Source organism: Microtus oregoni, unplaced genomic scaffold (genome assembly GCF_018167655.1).
Source record: "Microtus oregoni isolate MIOR12 unplaced genomic scaffold, Mior012 000003F_ref0000135, whole genome shotgun sequence".
NCBI lineage: Eukaryota > Metazoa > Chordata > Mammalia > Rodentia > Cricetidae > Microtus > Microtus oregoni.
In genome coordinates this window covers 27,313,106-27,332,765 of record NW_024543062.1, presented here as the reverse complement: position 1 = coordinate 27,332,765, position 19,660 = coordinate 27,313,106, and the positions used below count along the sequence as shown (strand labels likewise).

Sequence of the window (19,660 nt, the reverse complement as noted above, 5' to 3'; positions counted from 1 at the left end):
AGATGCCTGTGGCAGTGAGTGTGAGCCCCACAGTGCACAGGAGTCACATGGGCAACTGAGCAGGGGTTGGGGCCTCGACTGTAGTTCATTAGGGCTTTGCTCCACGTCTTACCAGATGGTTTTGTGATGACTTGTTTAATGGTGGCAACCAGAATTAAATGGTGGGTAGTATAGGATTTTTTTCTTAACTGTCCAGTTTTCTATATTTAAGGTTCTTAATTACTGTCATACATTGCTGTGAAAAGACACCGTGACCAAGGCAACTCTTAGAAAAAAAGCATTTAATTGGGGCTTGCTTACGGTTTTAGAAGGTTAGTTCATGATCATCATGACAGGAAATAGTCATGGTGCTGGAGCATTGGCTGAGAGCTTTACATCCTGGTTTGCAGGCTGTAGGCAGAGGGAGAATGAGAGAAACTGTGGGCTTTTGAAACCTCAAAGCCTACCCTGTTCTGCAAAACCTCTTACCTCCTCCTACAAAGCCACACCAACTAATTCTTCCCAAACAGTTCTGCTACCTGGGGACTGAGGATTCAAGCATATGAGCCTGTGGGGGACATTCTCATCCAGACCTTCACACAGGGTGTCACTCAAAGCCTGACAGTTCTGGGACCAAAGATGTGGGAGGAAGTGCTTTCACTGTTTGACTGGTTTGTTTGTTTTTATCAGATACATGTTAGGGTTGTGCTCTTGTCAGTATAATTGTCTGTTGGGAAAATTGTCTTTTGACATTTTGTTATTAGTCACACTTTGAATGTACGATGTTAACTGCAGAGCTCAATGCTTTCTCTAGAATGTGCAGACACATGAAACACCTGATCACAGGACTGGCTTCCTAGCCGGTCAGCACCACGTTTCTCGCTGTGTTCTCTTCCACGATGGCCTTGCTACTCACTCCACTCTGACATCTCTGCAGTGGCATCAGTTTCACTCTGGTTTGGGTTCTTGTGCAGAACATTCTGGATGAGTGGGTCCTGAAGCATGGACCTGATGTTGCTGTCATCAACACTGATAACTGTGGGTCGTTGGTTTAGTTGCTTTGGGGTTTGGGAGGGTAGTGCTGCTGGGAATATTTGTTTGTCTTTTGGGATGCATACATGTTTTTCTTGGTTATTTGCTCAGGAATAGAATTACAGGGTTGTAGACATGCAAGTCATAGTTAGAACAATCTACTCCACAAGCTTGCCATTTCTGTGTCAGTAACGGATATAGCAAAAGCAGCAATGTTGTTAGTGCCAGCACCACAAGGCAAGCTCCGTCTCACAGGAACTGCCTTATCGCGTGCACACTTCCCACTAATGCTGGAAAGGAAGGTGGAGCTCTCCGGGACTCCCAAACCCACAGGCTGATGCAGCTGAGTCAGTGCACACTGGGGCTGGTTCTGCCTCCTGCCCCACCCCACACCTTTACAACTCTGTCAGACTGGCACCTCCAGGGTTTTGTCTGGTAGACTGTCCTTGAGTGTACTGTAGCTGAGGGTGATCTTGGACTTCTGATTCTCCAGCTTCTACTTCCCCTGATACTGGAATTACAGTGTTTTGGTACCATGGGGTCAACTCAGGGCTCTTTAAGCAAGCACTGTTCCGAGCTACATTCCCAGGCCACTGTCCTGTTTTTGAGCCGTCTCCACTGCACTCTCGCTAGTGCGAGGGTAACAAAGAGAAGTGTTGCCGTCCGCTGGCACTGCTGCGTCAGAGTGTCTCTGGTTGGACAGAGGCCAGAACCTTTGATGGACAAGCACAGATGCAGTGAGACTGTGACATGTCTTTTATGAAGCCTTGCCTTCTTATGCGAGGCTTTTAGTCACAGCACTTAACCATCTTGCTTTGGGAGTGGCTTGTGAGTACCTGCCCCGGCAGCTGGCAGTTTTGGGTAGACCAGTGCAAGGGATGGCATACTCCGGTCAGGATTCCAGAGCTGTAGATACTGTCTTTTATGTCCCTCTCCTTGGGGACAAGGTGGTGTTTGAGTTATGCTTATGTAAGTTTCAGACTTGTGACAGCCAGTTGCTTGGTCGCATTTTATTGAGGTGGTGTATCACATCCCACCGACAAAGACACAGATGTCCAACTGACGCTGGCCTAGAAACACCCACTGGGTCTTTAGATCCCAGTAACAATTCCAGGAGGTGCTGCTCATTCTGGGCACTGGAGTAACTCGGCTGGGACCTCTCCCATCTGCCCCGCTTGTCTGCTGGCTTTCTTCACAGTGGGCTGCCCCTTCTTGAGAGGATGGCTACAGCAGCTGCAGCTACATGTCCTGCCAGGGTAGCAGTGCTGGGAGAGCACAGCATGTGCTAAGTTGGACACAGCTGAAGCTGTGTTCTTATTGGTCCAGACTGTATCATCTTGAGCCAATTACTGATTGAGATTTGTCCAGATTTTTGTCCAGTGGCCACTGGTGTTCATCTGACAGGTCTGCACTCACTGTTGAGCTAGGGCAGGCAAGTCAGTTGTGCCCAGAGTGGACTCTGCCTATACCTCTCCCGCTTCATGATTGGTGGAATGATGTTAGTTCAGGCAGGCCAGGCCTGGTAGAGCTCTGAATCTGCCCTGAGCTCAGATTCAGACCCTGCTGCTGCCTAGTTGCTTCCCTCATGGTGTGCTGAATTCACTGTCAATGGAACTGGACTGATTCCCCTGCCTCTGCTGTCTTCTACCTTCCTGTTAAGGCTCTTTAACTCCATCTGCTATGCTAGCGCTCTCTGATCTCTACAGCCCAAGTTTTCTTCTAACTAAAATGTTCTTATCAGTGCCATTGGTTTAAAAAATGTTTTTCATGAACTAGCAGACTTCTGTGTGGGTGCCTTCCCCCATGATCTATGTGTGTATTTACCAAAACAAATGTGGATGTCTTTGCTGGGAGGTTCTTTTCCTTGAAGCTATATGGGCTTTATCCATCTATCCACCCATCCACCCACCCACCCGTCCGTCCATCCATCTGCCCGCCCGCCCGCCCGTCCATCCATCCGTCCATCTGTATGTCCATTCATATATCGATTCCTCAGTCCACACTGTTCATTAAGTGACATGTCAGCCCACACACTATTCTAAGTGCTGAGGACAATAGCAGTGAACAAGACAAAGCCAGCCCTGTTTGGGGATAGACACTTGCCAAGTAAGCAAGTACTCTGGAGAGAAGAAAACCTAGGCAGAGTGGAGAGTGTCTGAGGAGAGGGGTTCCGTCTTACCCAGCATTGCCCAGGCTTTCTGGAAGGTTGAGCAGCTGCAGAGGAATGGGGGAGGGGCTAGACAGAGAGTGGTGCCAGTGACTTCCTTTGAGAGCCAAGTGCTCACATGGGTCATACCCTGCACTTGCTTTAATGCTTGCAATTCTTTTTTTTTTCTTTCATTTTTTTTTGTTTTAAAATGATGTGTGTGTATCTATCTGTATACCAGTTTGTGCATGGTGCAAGCAGAGGCATTGGATTCCCTGGAGCTGGAGTTGTAGGAGGTTGTGAGCTATCTGACAAGGGTACCAACAATTGAACTCAGGTTCTCTGCAAGAGTGGTAACTGCTCTTAACCCCAGAGCTATCTCTCCAGCCCCTGCAATTCATTCATTCATTCATTCGTTCATTCATTCTTCCTTCTTTCTTCCCTCTCTCCCTCCCTCCCTTCCTCCCTTCTTTCCTTTCTCTCTGTCTTTCTGTCTCTCTCTATCTCTCTGTCTCCCTCCCTCCCTCCTCCCTTCCTCCCTTCTTTCCTTTCTGTCCCTCCCTCCCTTCCTCCCTTCTTCTTTTTGAAGCCGGTATAGTTGGAATTTTCTTTGGGCTGCCAACCAGCTCCCAAATAAAGACACGAATACTTATTGTTAATTATGAATGCTGGGTCTTATTAGGCTTGTCCCCCCCAGCTCTTTTAGCTAAACCTGTTTCCTTCATCTGCATTTACCTTGAGGCTTTTTACCTTTCATTCTGTGAGTCCTACTTTCCTGCTTCCTCCTGCCTGGCTTTCTGGCTCCTGGCATCCTCCCCTACCCCCCAGCCAAAATTCCTTCTCCTGCCTGCTCTCCTCTTCTAGAAGTCTCCCATCTATACCTCCTCCCTTACTGTTGGCCATTCAACTTTCTATTAGACCAGTCAGGTTCCATCGTCAGACAAGGTAAAACAGCAGCACATCTTTACATAGTTAAACAAATGCAACGCATCTTGCTTAGTTAGACAGATGTTCTGCATTAGAACAGGTCTCTCCCTGCAGCCCTGGCAAGTCTTAAAATCCTTTGACCTTAGGAACCCTAACATGCTTGTTTTCACACCGAGCTCCACAGATTCTGTAGTGGGTCCGATTGTGCTTTGGCGTGTCTGCCGGGCCTTTTAACCAATCAAATTCACATGCTCAGTCCAGCCCTTCCCAAGCTGAGCTCCCTTCCCAATAGGCCCTCTTCTGCCCTCTGTCCTGCCTGGCTCCCCAGTCTCCCACCCCAGCTTGGAACCACAGCTTTGTGAGCAGAGGCTGGCCAGTGTGTTGCACAGACTTCCTTCACTGCCACACCCACCCAGCCTCCTGGGAGTCCCAAGTTCATAGCTGCCTCTTCTACCTCCCTTCTTTGCTGGAGCCCCCGGGGAAATCGCCAGTAGGTGATGAATGAGAATGTATCTCACAGTTTTGGAACCAGTTCTAAATAAATAAATCTCAGTGTCTTCACCAGGTGAGGGCACATGTGAGGCAGGCAGGTTAGCTTCTGTAGGTGCCTGTTGTCTGTGCAGACAGCCCACATCTTTACTGAACACTGCTCGACTCGACTTGGGGTTAGGTTCAGTTGAAGAGATAAATTGGCTTTTTGTGGACTGCTTGGGGAACTTAACCTCTCTTTATAGCATTTTATTATTATCATTATTATTTTGAGAAAGGATTCCTAAGTTCTAAATAGCTGACTTACTAATGAGCCCTTGTATACCTTGGGGGACTATCTCCTGTATTTATTCTGTTTTATATGCGATGACTTACCTCCATAAAAGATTCAACTCCTTCAGTGTAGAGGCCATTTCTCATGCATTTGCTAAAAGCACCTCCCTTCCCCCAGCCCTGGGCATGGCCCTGGATTCAGACAGCATTTTGCACATAAATTATTTTTTAAAGCTGGATGGTGTGGCCCCTTTACAGATAGTCTAGGAACCCGAGAAGAAATCTGTGGTGTACACTGACACTCCTGTTATTTGTGCCAGGAAGGTATTTCAAGACAGAATTGGTGCCTATTTTGAGAGTGATTTGAGACTTTCCTCATCTACCACCTTATTTTCTCAAGCCAGAAGTGAAATTGGATGCCATCCATTCCTGTGATGGGACTGTGTGGTATGTGGGTTCAGATAAGCCCAGCAGACACAGGCCTCTCCATCCCAGGGTCAGTAGGAGCAGTGAAGATCTGTTTAAACACCAGCCTAGAGAGCGTCTGAGTGGCGGTCGCTGTAGAGATAACTGTTAGGAAGTGCATCCAGAGTTGGTTTCTTCCCTCTGCGCTGATTTGGCTCCTAGTAATTACTCCTTCTTCTCCTAAACAAGGGAAGGCAGATCCAGTTTCTAACACGATGGCATAAAGACCATCCATTTATGGAGTCAGGCTTATATTAGCACATGGGGGACAATCAGCCTCCCTGGGGACAGATCTCTTCACAGTTTCTTTCGGTGTTTTTGGAGTGAGTCCAGTAGACTTTGGGAAAATCAGCATTCACTGACCTGAGCATAACACAACCCCTTTGTGCGACTCCTCCCTTGACTGGAGGAGGAATCTAGAGTCTGAGCTTGGCAAACTGCGATGTCACTGTTGCTCAACTGATGTTCTTACAGTGTCACTTCAGCGTTTCTGTGCTGCTGCTTCTCAGAATGGCCATGTCGTCTGCTTTGTCATGGGGTCATCCTGCTGTGGCTTATAATTGATAGGCTGGCTGTGTGTGCCAGGTTTCTAGATGGCAGCTCGACAGCATCTTCGTAGTATCCAGGGCTTTCTCTGCACACGAGCACAAGTAGTGTCCTTACGTTCACTGTGCACTGTGGGAGGAATGGCTGCATGTCATCACAGGAGACCTCTGCAGCAGCTGCAGTGAGAGGAATGGCTGCATGCCGTCACAGGAGACCTCTGCAGCAGCTGCAGTGGGAGGAATGGCTGCATGTCATCACAGGAGACCTCTGCAGCAGCTGCAGTGGGAGGAATGGCTGCATGTCATCACTGGAGACCTCTGCAGCAGCTGTGAGCTTGGAGTGCTTGCTGGACTACAGCTTGGATCAGGGTGTGGCTTCAGGTCTGCCTTAGGTCCGCACAGGGTTGACTAAACTGATGATGTAGTCTCTGATGAGGTGTTTCTCAAGTGGTGTGCTATTAACACAGCAAGCTGACATTTATAGGCCAGTCACTTACCCTGTTGCCTCTGGTTGGATGGTAGAACACCCCCTCTTCACCTGCATGCTCCTGTATCACCTCAGTGGATATCAGAAGGAGATTTCTATACCGGCCTGTACAACTGTATGCTTAGAACTCTTGGGGATGCTTGTACTCAGCACATGGTTTTATGGCCTCATTGGTTGTTTGGAGGGGAAGGCTGTGCTTAATGGAGTCAACTCTGAGGTGTAGATTCACATGTGGGCTTAGTAGGCTGGCCATTCTGAGGTCTGAATTGAGGCCAGAGGCCTATGTGTTCTGGAGGGGATGGCACTTTGGTGGGGCAGGCCCTCTGGCATGTGGTAGGGGACTCAGCTGTGAACCAGTAGCAGGCAGCACCCAATCTCTTATTTGGGGGAATCTGAGTGACCCACTGCCCCATCACTAAAGGCCACAGCATGAACATTTAGGGTGTGGTCTCCTGACCGTGGCCATGCATGTGCCATAACTGCTGGGTGCTCTTTGGATGACTGGCCTCCTTTTCTTCCTGTCATTCCCTAACCAGTGGTGGGAGCAGGAAGCTCAGCCACATAGAAGTGAGGGAGGGGACTTAGACTGGTTTGAATGGGCACTGTTGATTGACATTTTGGAGTCTAGAGGTACTCCTAAGAATGGTGATTTGAAAGGAAAGGTTGGCTCTGCAGTGTTCTTACAGTTTATCCTTGAAACAGTGGCTCCAGATCCTAGAGACAGCCTCGCACAGTGTGACTCACAGTGCAGTGGCCCTCAGCACTGGCGGTCTTAGCAGCCTGCTGGGTTTCATCTTTGCTACCCAGGCACCACAGCAAAGCCTTCCTGAGTTGTTAGATGCCCTCTAGAGTTGGTGATGCCTTGTCTGTGTGTCATCCCCCGCTGATGGGATGTAGCCTAACTCTGCATGTCGTCCTCGTACTGCTGGTAATGTATTGGCTTCAAGTTAAAGGGCAGCAAGTCACCAACAGGCCAGCTAAGAGTGACTCGGAAGTCAGTAACATGAGAAAATGAAAAGGAGCTGGCATGGCATTGAGGAAAGTGGCACCTAGCCTCTGCATGCTTAGCCCTAGGGCTTGCATTGGCTTCTATGGGAAATTTCTTCATGTGTTCCTTGGGCAGGCACCCTGAGTTTGTTAAAAGAAATCTTAGGTACCTTTTGGCTGATCATTTGGGATCATGGTGCCTCCAGACTCTGCTCATCCCAACAGAGGCTCAGATCAGGGAGGGCAGTGGGAGGTGGGGTCATGTTTTCATGGAGGGACTGTCTTCCATGGTGAGCCTGGGAAACAGGCCAACAAAATAGGCATTTGATGGAAGGCTGTGAATTCTGCCCAGAATAAAAGCAAAGGCGGCATCTCATGTTCATCTCAAGACCAGTTTACAGTGTGGCCTACCGTAAAGGAGTCCACAGCTCAAACGAGCTCCTCGCCCTGGCTCACCCTGTCTTGCCCAGCCTCACTCAGCCATAGCTCTGGTTGTATCAGCATAAGGGGACATTTTTCTCTTGTTTCTTTACTTTGTGGACAGAGTTGGTCCTCTCTGCTTCTGCAGACAAAATAATGTAGAAGAAAAGGCAAGAAGGGCATGGGGAGTAGCATTGTGAATGATCGCTTCTCAGTTTGTGTGTGTCTGCCAGGTCCTGACCAGCAGTGATTCCTGCAGGAGGTTGGTGTATCTCTGGCTGCATCTGGCCGGGAGTAGTGCTCTTCCGTAGTGAGTGAAGGTGTCATTGTAGGCGAGGACCTTGCCTGACTTGAGGCCCAGTGACTTTGCTTTGTTTTCTTAGGCAGAGCCCAGTGCCTCCCAATTACCCTTGCAGATGTTTTCCTGTTTTTCTGCATGGCCAGCATCCTTCCACTGACTGAACATTCTGTCCTTCTCTTCCTGCAGAGACTGGTCAGTGCCCTTTCCCCAGAGAGCATTTTTGGCCTGTGTGCTTAGTCTCGCTCTGTTTTTGCCATCAAACACCATGTTTCCTCCTAGGCTCCAGATTCTCCTTCAGTCCTGAGACTCCTGGATGAATAGTAACATGATTCTTGAACATTCTTGAACTTCAGGCTTGGAGGAGTCTGATTGGTGCTTGCACTCCTCCGTGCAGGGAGGCTGTCTTCTGAGGCGGCCACCTCGTGCTGTGGAAACTCGTAGTGAGCGCTGATTAGCAACTTGCTTTCAGCAGTAAGTCAGTGATGGCAGCCAGAGCTTCTAAACATGAATTTCCCAAGTTTGGTCTGTTGGGACAGAGGGCACACACTGCAGCTTGGCCATAGCCATGACTGGCAGGAGGACCTGTTCAGGTCACACTTGGTCTTTCCCCATTTTCGGATTCCTTTGTGCACTGGGATCCACATGACCTTTGCTTTCCACGTGAGCCCCTTACCTCATCTCCGACTGCTTACCCCAGGGCAGGCTGGCTTTTGTTGATGCACATTAATGAACAACACTTGGAGAAGCAGTTTGTTTGTACTGGCTCGCTCAGGTTCACCGGCGTGAGCCCCCAGAGCATTAAGAGACCCCGAGGAGGGGTGGGCCTGGCTCCAGCAGAGCAGCCTCCACCCTGCTCTTTGCCCATGAAAACATGCTAGTGACCTGGTCAGCACTTCTCCAGCTGGGGCCACTGTTCCCACGTGTTGGGGAGGCTTGCTTGGCCTTGGGGAGTGGCAGCCCCCTGGCCCAGGTGGGCTTTCGGGGCACCTGCCACCTCACCTTCCCTTAGAATTCTGACAGGAGGTTTCTGACACTTGGGCACCCACTCCTGTAGCACCCGTGCTTCTCCTTCGGAGCATCATGGGAAATAGTCACGTGGCTTTCATAGTGACCCCACTGCTTCTCTCCCTGAAATGGCCCTGCTCTGGTCACTTACAAGAGTGTCCAGTGATGGACAGGTCTGGAAGTGCAAGCTGCACTCAGCCTCACCCTCAACCTCTTCCTTCTGTTTCCACAGAATGAGATGGATGATGTGCCCTTCTTTGACGTCCAACTGCCTTATGAATTGGCAATCAATATATTTCAGTATCTGAATAGAAGAGAACTGGGTCGGTGTGCTCAGGTAAGCGTTTGCTGATACATGTTCAAGGGTCCCCAGCTCTGACTGAGTGTGGGGAGCTCCTAGAGCAGTTGATTCTGTAGAATCACAGTTGACAGAACTGATGAATGCATAACGGCCTTCTTGAAGGAAGCCTACCTTGAACCAACAGGGTCTTTCTTGTTCCACAGTCCCTTTGATGTATATCTCCTGGTGACTGTCTTCTGTGCTGGCTCTGAATTATGGCTGAAGTCCTGGGCTCCTTCTGCAGCGAGCTAGCCTGTGTTAATGCATCACATGTGTTAGTAGAAAGACGTAGCCCTTAAATCAGACTAGTCATTAGGGTGGCAGCTGCGGGTCAGCCCAGGGACAGATTGGTGAAGTCATGTTTTAGACAAATAGTCTAAATTACCCTTTAAATAGCAGAGCCACGCTCATGAGGCAAGTGAGAGGGGAGACACTGGGGGATTACACAGGAGCATTGCCCGTGTCTTGCCGACTCTGGAGCAGAACGGTGGCCAGGCCTTGGTTGCATGCAGGGATGTTGTGAGAACTCTTTCCCTGGGGAGACATAAACAAACATCTTATATGGGGCAAACACTTTTATGATGACAAACAGTTCCATCACAGTGTTACCCAGGGAACTGCTTCCCTAAAGAGCATAGGTGGAAGGCAACCTATCGAAGCGTAATGACCCCAAAGCAGCCACACCCAGAAAGCCTTACCCCAACATGGATATTGCATCCCAGCTGCATAGATGAAGACACCTCTTCAGTTAACCTCCTACAGTTAATATTCCAGCTCCCCGGAGACTCCCTGTTAAGGCAGAATTGCATATGCATGGCCGGGAGGTGCAGGGGGAGCAGGTGTCTCTAGTGAGGGTCCAGTAACCATCCCCACCTCACTGTCTCTGAAGGAGGTCAGCAGGTTGAGGCTCCTGCACGTGATCACAGCTGTCCTGATGATGGTGATGGCTGTCAGCTCAGCAAATAGCGCTCTGCAACAAGACACTGGAGGTCTGAGGTTGGCCATGGTCTATATTCCTGACCACGTATGCTCTTGGGAGGCCAAGGCTTATGCCCTTAACATTCTTTTCATGTTTTTGGCCAAAAGCATGTGATTAAATTACCTTTTCTCCTTTTAGGTTTCTTTCCAGTTGTCAAAATTTGTATGTCTAATAAAATTGAATGAGTGTTCATAGCCGTGAATTTGACCTCTAGAGCCACCGCCAGAGAAAAAGAAACAAGCAAACAAACTTAGTTTCGCTAATGATGTAATTTAGCGGTAGAGTACTTGATTAGTACATAAGTCCTGGGTTTAAACCCATCACTGCAAACATAACCACTTCAATGGAAATCTGCAAATGTGGCAGCATGACCACTGTGAAAGTCAGAAGTCATGTCATTGTGGATACAGTTCAGCATCCAACGTCTGTGCACAATAATTGCACAGATCAGCTGGGACAGTCCCTGGTTTTGGGCCTTTTTATGAAGTATGTGCTTCGTCAGTTCCTTGAAGATGCTGAGCGCCTTTGGTATGTGATCGCAGCAGTGTTCCTTAAGTAGAGATGCCAGCACATGTTCTTGATGCAGTGTGTCTGCAGTAGTGGAACATTGACACGCACTCTGAAACATGTGCCAAAGTGTAAACAGTACTCAGTGCTGTCAGGTGCATGAAGAGTACCTACGTTGTCATCCCTACCCCTACCCCAGGAAATTTGGTTTATTGTTTTCTAGTTCATGCCTTGGCTCTGCTCCCAGGAATGGAGGCTGAGGGCATAGTTATCAGCCTAATGCCAGGGTGTGGAGTCCTGGACCTTCTCAGCCAGCTCTGCCCTGCACAGCCAGCACTACGCACTCACCGGCATTCTGCGAGTGGGCTGTTGCAGGAACACTGCCTTCACATGGATTTCTGCTCTCACGTTTTGTGGAGAGCTCTCAAGTGACTACCTTCTGTCTAAAGAGTTAAAGAGTTAATCAGGGCCGGGTGGTGGTGGCGCACGCCTTTAATCCTAGCACTCGGGAGGCAGAGACAGGCGGATCTCTGTGAGTTCGAGGCCAGCCTGGTCTACAAGAGCTAGTTCCAGGACAGGCTCCAAAGCCACAGAGAAACCCTGTCTCGAAAAGCCAAAAAAGAAAAAAAAAAGTTAATCAGGGCATGATAGGGTTAGGTGGGAGCAGTCCCCTTTGGTACAATGGGGTTGCATTCAGGAGAGATTGACAGTTGACCTGCTGGACAATTATCCTGCAGGTGTGAACCATTTCATTTGCAGCACACCAGTCTAGTTCTCACTAGAACTCTAGAGCTCTTCCCTTTCTCTCCAGTTGGCGTGTGTGTCTCTCTGTGTGTGTGTGTGTGTGTGTGTGTGTGTGAGAGAGAGAGAGAGAGAGAGAGAGAGAGAGAGAGAGAGAGACAGAGAGAGAGAGACAGAGAGAGACAGAGACAGAGAGGGACCTATTTTGAGAACTCGCGGAAGTGTGGAAACTATTTCCAATCAGGCCCCTTCAGTTCTTGGTGATGGAGTTGGTTGTGATAGGGAAGCTGAGCTTTCAAAATCTTACATGAAGACAACAGTGGATGGCCAGCAGTCAGGAGGATTGGCTTGTTTTCTGTCATAAACTACAAAGTGATAAATATAAAGAGTGTTTTCATTTGCTCCTGTGGTGGTTGTTTTTGCAGCAGGGAGAAAGTCCTGTTGAATGGGGTCCTACTGCTTTATGGGCTCCCTCTGCTCTGTCTCTCTCCTGTTCTCTTTTTCTCTTACATGTCGGGACTTTAGTGAAGTGGGGCCAGTTGTGTGGAATTGGCATCCTGAGCTAGTTTTGTGCTCTTGGAGAAACCTGTTGCTTAGGTCTTTATGCCAAGCTGCTCTCTGACTGGCAGCAAGTAGGCATGACTGGAGATACCTCAGAGATGTCATTTGCCACTGCCCCAAAGTGCTTCCCTTCAGCTGGTACCCTCTGTACTGATGATGTGCACTTCACCCTTGGCAGCAGCCAATCTGTGGCGCTGTGTGTGGATTGAGTGTCTCTGCTGGGAGGTCTTCCTTCAGAGTGTCATGAATATGGCAGGACTCTTAGGAAGCACGTTATCAATCTGACAGCACTAACATTTTGTGAGCATCCTTTCCATGTCCACAGGACTCCTAGTGTTTTAAAGGGTAATATTTTACCGTGCATATTGAGAAGATTGCCAATTTCAGAATTACAAAATTGTTTGGTTTCTGTGAGAAGAAAGTTAAGTGCTGTTGTATAGCAACATGAATAATTCTGAAGAGGGATGGTTTCTGGTATTTATCAACTTTCTGTTGTTTTGTAGGCTCTTGCTGTGTAATCTAGTCTGTCTCAGGCCTCCAGACTTGTTTTAGCCTCCTCCTTGGTTCTGGGATTACAGGCATGGGCCACCGTGTCCAGTTCCAGCATTCTTTTTAGTTCTTAGATTGATGTATTGTTTGTATGAGTATCCTGGCTGTGTGCCCTCACATGCACTGCTTGGAAAGTCAGAAGGCATCTGGTCCCCGGGAACTGGAGTCACAGATGGCTGTGAGCCATCCTGTGGGCACTGGGAACTGAGACCAGGTCCTCTGCAAGAGCCACAAGTGCTCCCAACTGCTGAGCCACCTTTCCAGCCCCTTCCAACATTCTTTTTAAACATTTGAAGGTAACTATGAATCTCCAGGAAGCTGCAGACATGCATGCAGACAGGTGCTGTGTGTCTGTCTGTTTCTTCCTGCGATGGTTCCTCCTGTGCTTAGTGAGAACAGCATCAGGCACATTGATGTCGGTCCACTCCATGATGCCTGCCTGGGTTTCACTGCTTTTCCATGCTCCCATCTGTATTTTTAATTCTGTTCTGTCTTACTGTAGGTGTACATCTGTGTGTTCTCTGCTACTGTCAGCACACAGAATGCTCACCACAGGGATCTCTTGTACCCTTGATGGCCACACCTATTTTACCCATGCCTACTCTCCACTCCTAGCCCCAGCAGCCTCTGGCAGCCTTTGGTCAAAGAAATACATGTTATAATGTGGGTACTTCTTTTTCCAAAAATAAAATAATTTATTTTTATTTTATGTACATTGGTGTTTTGCCTGCAGGTATGTCTGTATGAGTTCGTTTGATCCCCTGGAACAGGAGTTACAGACAGTTGTAAGCTATCATATGGGTGATGGGAATCAAACCCAGGTCCTCTGGAAGAGCAGCAATGCTCTTAACCACTACGCCATCTCTCCAGCACCCTTGTGACTATTTATTTCTTAATGTCTAGTTTTAGTAGTTGAGATGCATAGACAGTAATGTCAGAATTTTCAGGTAAAGGGCAGGAAGTTGCCCATAGAGATCCAAAGCATAGTGGGGCATATCTGTAATCCCAGCACTTGGGAGACTGAGGCAGGAAGACTGTGTAGACTCAAGACCAGCCTGGGCTACATAGTAAGACTTAGTCTTAAAGCCAATAAAGAAAAGGAAGAGGCAGAGGTGAGCCACTGAAGGTTGTGGTACAGTGAGCAGAAAGCAGGCAGGACCAAAACAAGCTAGTGATTTTGGGGCAGAGTCCCAGTGTGCCAGAGTCAGGCTGTCAGCTTTCAAGGGAGGGGTAATGCCATGAGCTGACCACGTGTTCACCTTGGGATGTTAACATTTGCATTTTACTTTACAGCTCTGATCCTGAAGTCTCTCTAAGTCATGAATCTGTCACCAAATAGGTGTGAGCAGACCCTCATGCCATGACTGCACAGATTTTAGTTTCCAGCAGCTCTTTAGTTTGACCATCTTGGTGGCTGTCAGAGTCATGTCAGAGGGTCTTTGTACACAAGCACAAAGCAAAAGCACCCTCAGGGGCCACTTAAGTGGCTGTCTACTTCACATGGGTTTAGAGAAAGGCAGAGCCACTAGGAAAGATGGGGTGCAGGAAACAGTGGACTGAGTGGCGGATACCAGAAGGATTCTGGTGGTCTACTATCATGTAGGACATCTTCCACGACTGAAAAAGTACAAAGAGAACATAGAAGGTGCGAGAATAAGAGAGTTAGAGCCTTCTGGGCCCAGTGCCTGTAGGGGTTGCAGATGATGTGGGAGTGTCATATATCAATCTGTTGATTTCATTGGTTAAGCAATAAAGAAACTGCTTGGCTGGCCCTCATAGGTTAAAACATAGGTAGGCGGAGTAAACAGAACAGAATTCTGGGAGAATGAAGCTGAGTCGGAGTTGCCATGATTCTCCCACTTTAGACAGACGCAGGTTAAGATCATTCCTGGTAAGCCAGTTCGTGGGCTACAGCAGATTATTAGAAATGGGCTAGTCCAGGTGCGAGAGCTAGCCAAGAAGAGGCTAGATAGAAATGGGCCAAGCGGTGTTTAAAAGAATACAGTTTCCATGTAATTATTTTGGGTAAAGCTAGCCGTGGGGGCTGCCGGGTGCCGGGGACGCAGCCTCGCCGTCCCTACTACTACATGCAGAGTTCATAAAAACCAAAAGAGCTCTTTTCTTTTGAGTTTTTAAGACATTGGATTTACCCATTCCTCACTTCCAAGGGTTTGCTGAGGGCCAGGTGCCTGACAGCAGGTGCTGCAGTGAGCAATGCTAGTGAGGACCCTTTATAGAGGGAGCGGGTTCTGTGCAGTGAAGACAGGCGGGAGAGGGAGGGAGGTTGGGAGGGAGACAGGCATGCAGGAGTCCTGAGGTAGGCAGAGCTGAGGCTGTCCTGTGGAGCATCTCCTGTGGATGAGGACTGGCAAGGTCAAAATGACTGGACTGTGGTACACAGTGATCAACCTAATGTGTTCCTCCCCCAGATGTATCACTGGGCCCCTGTCCCTGTGTTCATGGTAAGAGACATTCGCAGATGCGGCTCAACTAGAGTTCTGGTAAGAGAAAGTGGCTGTGGGGTAACCGGACAGGCTAATGCAGGTAAAGGACCAGAGCTCAGATGGAGACAGATACTGTTGACATTCTGGCTTTGAGGGCGGAGGAAGGGACCACATGCCAAGGACGACTTCCGGAAGCTGGGACTGTTACTAAAACCTCCTGAAAGGATGCTGCCTTGACAAGCACTGGCTCCCACACTCACCTGCAGGGTCTGTGAAGGAGAGTTTGTGTGGAGCCCTGCATCCGTGGTCCTCAGAACACGTGGAAACTGGTGCAGGACATTGAGCAGGAGTGAGCACAGGAGAGACAGAAACTGAAGGGCATTCTGGTGAGCTAGGAAGGTCTTGCAGTGTTGCTAGCAGCGATCAAGATAGTCTCTATGTGTTGAACGCATCGCTTTGCCTGCTCTAGGGAGACCAGCTAAGGCTGTGAAGTCATCTAGAGGAGAGGACATGGTGACTATTGAGGGTTATACAGTACAGATGGCTGGAGTCACAATTGCCTGAGGGCTGGATGAGGGCAGGGAGAAGGCTAGTGCAGGGAGTGAGGCTGGGGTTGAGTCCCCAGCTGAGCCTGGGGTGCTGCCGGCACATCAGTTAAGCCAGGACACCAAAAGAGAAGGGACACAAGAAAGTGAGTGTCCTGAGAGTGCTCGTGATGGGGCGTGAGGCCAGGCAGGGGGGAGACAGTGCTCTCCTTGTCACTGTCACCTGACAGACAGCTTCTGGAGAGAGAGCTGACTTTGACTCAGAGCACAAGGTAGCCCCATGGCAGCAGGAGCAGAGAGAGAGGGCAGGAAGAGGGCTGGGCTGTAACCCCAAAACCCCTTCCATGTTTAGCTATATCCCATCTACTAAGGTTCTTCCCCAGCAGCTGCTGCCGGCCAGCTGGGACTGCACGCCCTAACACGTAAGCCTGGCACCAAAACATGAAAGCTTTCAGGGCAGCAGGAGAGACTGAAGACGTAAGTACTGCTGTTTGTCATGGGGACAGGACTCAAAATGACCACAGGTGTTGGTCTCCTTGCAGAGTGTCTTGGTGTGTGTGTGGGAAGCTCCTGGGCTCAGGAGCACAAAGAAAGACGACAGCTGAGGTAAGGAGCGCATAGATGCTGTCCTGCTCTGTGGAGTGCTTTCCTCAGGCCAACCTGGGGTCTGGACCTGTGGAGAGAGCCTAGTCCAGGCCGACCTAATAAAGCCAGTTTTTTGGGTTTTTTTTTTGCCAAGGGCTTTTTTTTTCTCAATGTGGTAATTCACAGTGGAGCCATAAAGCAGAATGCTGCAGCTACTTTTATTAGCAAAAGTTCTTGCAGCTGAGGCTCACACAGTGGGGTTCTGAACTGGGCCGTTCCAGTTATGGGTTGTTAAAGACAATTAGACCTTTGGAAATGTAAGGCTTGTAAACTTGCTGGATTACAATATAAGTTAAGAAAGCAAAACTGTTAGAAAGGCTTTCCTTGAGTGGAACCCTTTCAGATTCGCTTGTGAAAGTTTAGCTGTCTGTCATTTTCTCCTTTGAAAGGAAGCAGCCCTTTGTGTATTTTGCTGATGACTGTTGGTGCGTCACTGTGTAATACCTGGTTACGGTGTGATTGGGACCATGGAAATCGTTCTCGGCATACCTCTTACAGATCCTCCAAAGATGTGCTCCGTGTGCCCTGCTGATTCTCAAAGGCCCTTCTTCCCAGGCAGGCAGAAGCAGCCAGCACATACTTGTCCAAGGCCCAGTTTGGGCAGCTGGAGGTGGGAGGTGGGGACGATTGTTGCCTCGGGTTGACCTGCAGAGCTGGAACTCAACTGTGCCTGCCCTGAAGACATAGAAGCAGATGGGTGTGGGAGACAGAGCCTCGGATGCCCTTCCTCTTAGAGATGAACAGTGCCAGACGAGAGGCTCCGAGGAGTCCCAGCAAAGGATTCTGTTGCTCAAACCTGAGTTCTCTTAACTCATTTCACTTTGGGATCCCTCTTCAGAAACCTGCCAGCACTGCAAGAAGCCAGCATCCATTAGATCGCACTGCCGCCTGTGTCTGTAGAGTCTGCAGCCATCCTAAGTCTTGTTCAGTAGTTGCTGGTCAGGAATTTTATAAAAGTTTGTCTAATTATAAATTCTAAGGATCAAAGTTCGTACCCTATGTCAAGCTAACACTGTATCCTTGGAGAGCCCAAGTGTTTGTCACTCCTTGTAACCAAATTAGGTCCAAGTTGTAGTGGTCTAGAAGAAAAGCACCTTCCCTTCTGGAGTTGAGTGTGGCTGCCCTGCCATGGCTGACTCTGCTTCCCTCTCCCTTGTGCTTTGTGCTCAGCTCCGTCCTGGCATAGACAGATGAACAGACACTACTGGGTGTCATGGGTAGGCTCAGCTGTGGACCAAACTAGCCAAAAACAAAACCAGTGTTCTGTCTAGTAAAAACTGGGGTCTCCACTTGACTGAGTCGTTTCCTGGTTTTTACGGCCTGACCACGTGTGCGCAACAGCCCGTGGTTGAGGTAGATGTGTGGCCTGACAGTGTGGTTAAGTGGATCTGTGACTGATGGTGTGGCCGTGCCAGTGTGGGCTAGCTTCCGTGGTTTGTCTTCAGCCTGTCTTGCTTAGCTCCCCCTCCCTTTCATTCCTCACTCTTAGAAATAAGACACAAAGACCCACAGATCACATTTTCTCAATGACTGACAGGTGTGAAAAATAGCTATTGCAGCGGAAGACAGAGCCAGAGTTCATGTTATCTGAGGAGTGTGGATCAGTAGGCAGTGGGGTGACAGTTAATGTGGGCAGTGTGGTTAGAAACTTAAGGATTTACTTATGGAAAGACAGTATTGTGAAAGTGAGATTGAACTTTGTGTTCATGAGGGATGGGGTACACATATGTACATGCATACATGTGAAGACCAGAAGCCAACCTTGGCTTCATTCCTCATATCCTGTCTACTTTATCCTTTTCCCCTTGACTGGTCAAGAGCTCACATTGGTCTGGTTGGACTTGCTGGTCAGCAACTACCAGGGATTCCCCTGCCTCTGCCCCTCCCAAACCCAGTATGGGAGGGTTTTCAAATGCATGCCACCATAGCCAGTATTTATGTGGGTCCTGGGGGTAAGCGTAAGCGTAAGTGCTTGCATGGCAAGTACTCTGCTGATAGAGCTATCTCCCCATTTGGAACTATATATGTATGCATAAAACATATATATTATGTTTATGTGTATTTGCTGCCTGTATGTGTGTGCACCATGTTTGTGCAGTGCCTGTGGAGATCAGAAGGTGATGTCAATCATTTCCCCTGGATTAGAATAGAGGCAGTTGTGAGCCACCTTGTGTGTGCTGAACTTGGTCCTCTGGAAGGATAGCCAGTGGTCTTAACAGCTGATCCATCTCTTTAGCCCTACCCTTTGGAACTTTAAAAAAAAAAAATGAGGGCTGGAGAGATGGCTCAGAGGTTAAGAGCACTGACTGTTCTTCCGGAGGTCTTGAGTTCAATTCCCAGCAACTACATGGTGGCTCACAACCATCTGTAATGAGATCTGGTGCCCTCTTCTGGCCTTGCAGGTGTGGAGGCTGAACACTGTGCACATAATAAATAAATCTTTAAAAAAAAAATTGAACTCTAGTTCACGTTTTTGAAAGACCTGAAAGAATATACAACTTGAAGTCCCTGACAGGAAAAAGAGAAAAAACAGTGAGAGATTTGTAGTCATTGGAAACTTCATTTTTTTTTTCCTTCGAGACCGGGTTTCTCTGTGTAGCCACGACTGTCCCGGAATTCACTCTTAGACCAGGCTGTCCTTGAACTCAGAGATCTGCCTGCCTCTGTCTCCCAAGTGCTGGGATTAAAGGCTGCACCATTATCACTTGGCAGGAAGCGTCTTATAATATTCTAAGTAGGTGGCATAAGTATGAGGCTGTCCATAACAACGAATTTGATGTGCCTTTAACGTCTAGTAAGCTGAGCCACTCCGGAGGCTTAAGCACACCATCCCTGGAAGCCATGATGACCTGTCTGTAAGCGAATGAACAAAGTGATGCGTAAGGGCTGGGGTGGGACTAGCCTGTTGCACACGTGCCTTCTGCCCGTTACCAGTCCTGTGAACAAAAGCAGAGCCCCATCTCAAATGGTCCTGGTCATGGCACCCGATAGCCCATGGTTGGGGGACTGTTCCACTTTGAGTACCTCAGTCAAATGGGGGAGTTTACATTCACAGATATTGGGTAGCATTCTGAAAGGTGGCTATGGAAACCAGTCATGTGCCCGTGGCCGAATGAGGAGGAAGAGAAAGGACAGTGCTTAGTCCAGTGAGAGAATGACAAGGGTACTGTTGGGTACACAGTGGAAGCTGCTGTCCTCAAAAGGGACAGCCAAGGTGGTTTAGCAGGGTGGAAGGAAGCACACTGTAGCAGGCCACCTTGTGGCAGCCTGTACATTGGGAAAGGTAGCTCACT

At 48.8% G+C, this 19,660-nt stretch overlaps 1 protein-coding gene across 1 annotated transcript in view; it reads left to right on the top strand.

Annotated features, from left to right (window-relative positions):
- The window catches only part of Fbxw8 (F-box and WD repeat domain containing 8), a 99,332-nt gene that overhangs the window by 3,713 nt on the left and 75,959 nt on the right, over positions 1-19,660 (top strand). The window contains exon 2 of the mRNA XM_041648318.1: positions 9,289-9,393. Coding sequence (XP_041504252.1) covers positions 9,289-9,393 — 105 coding nt within the window. The remainder of the gene's footprint in view (positions 1-9,288; positions 9,394-19,660) is intronic.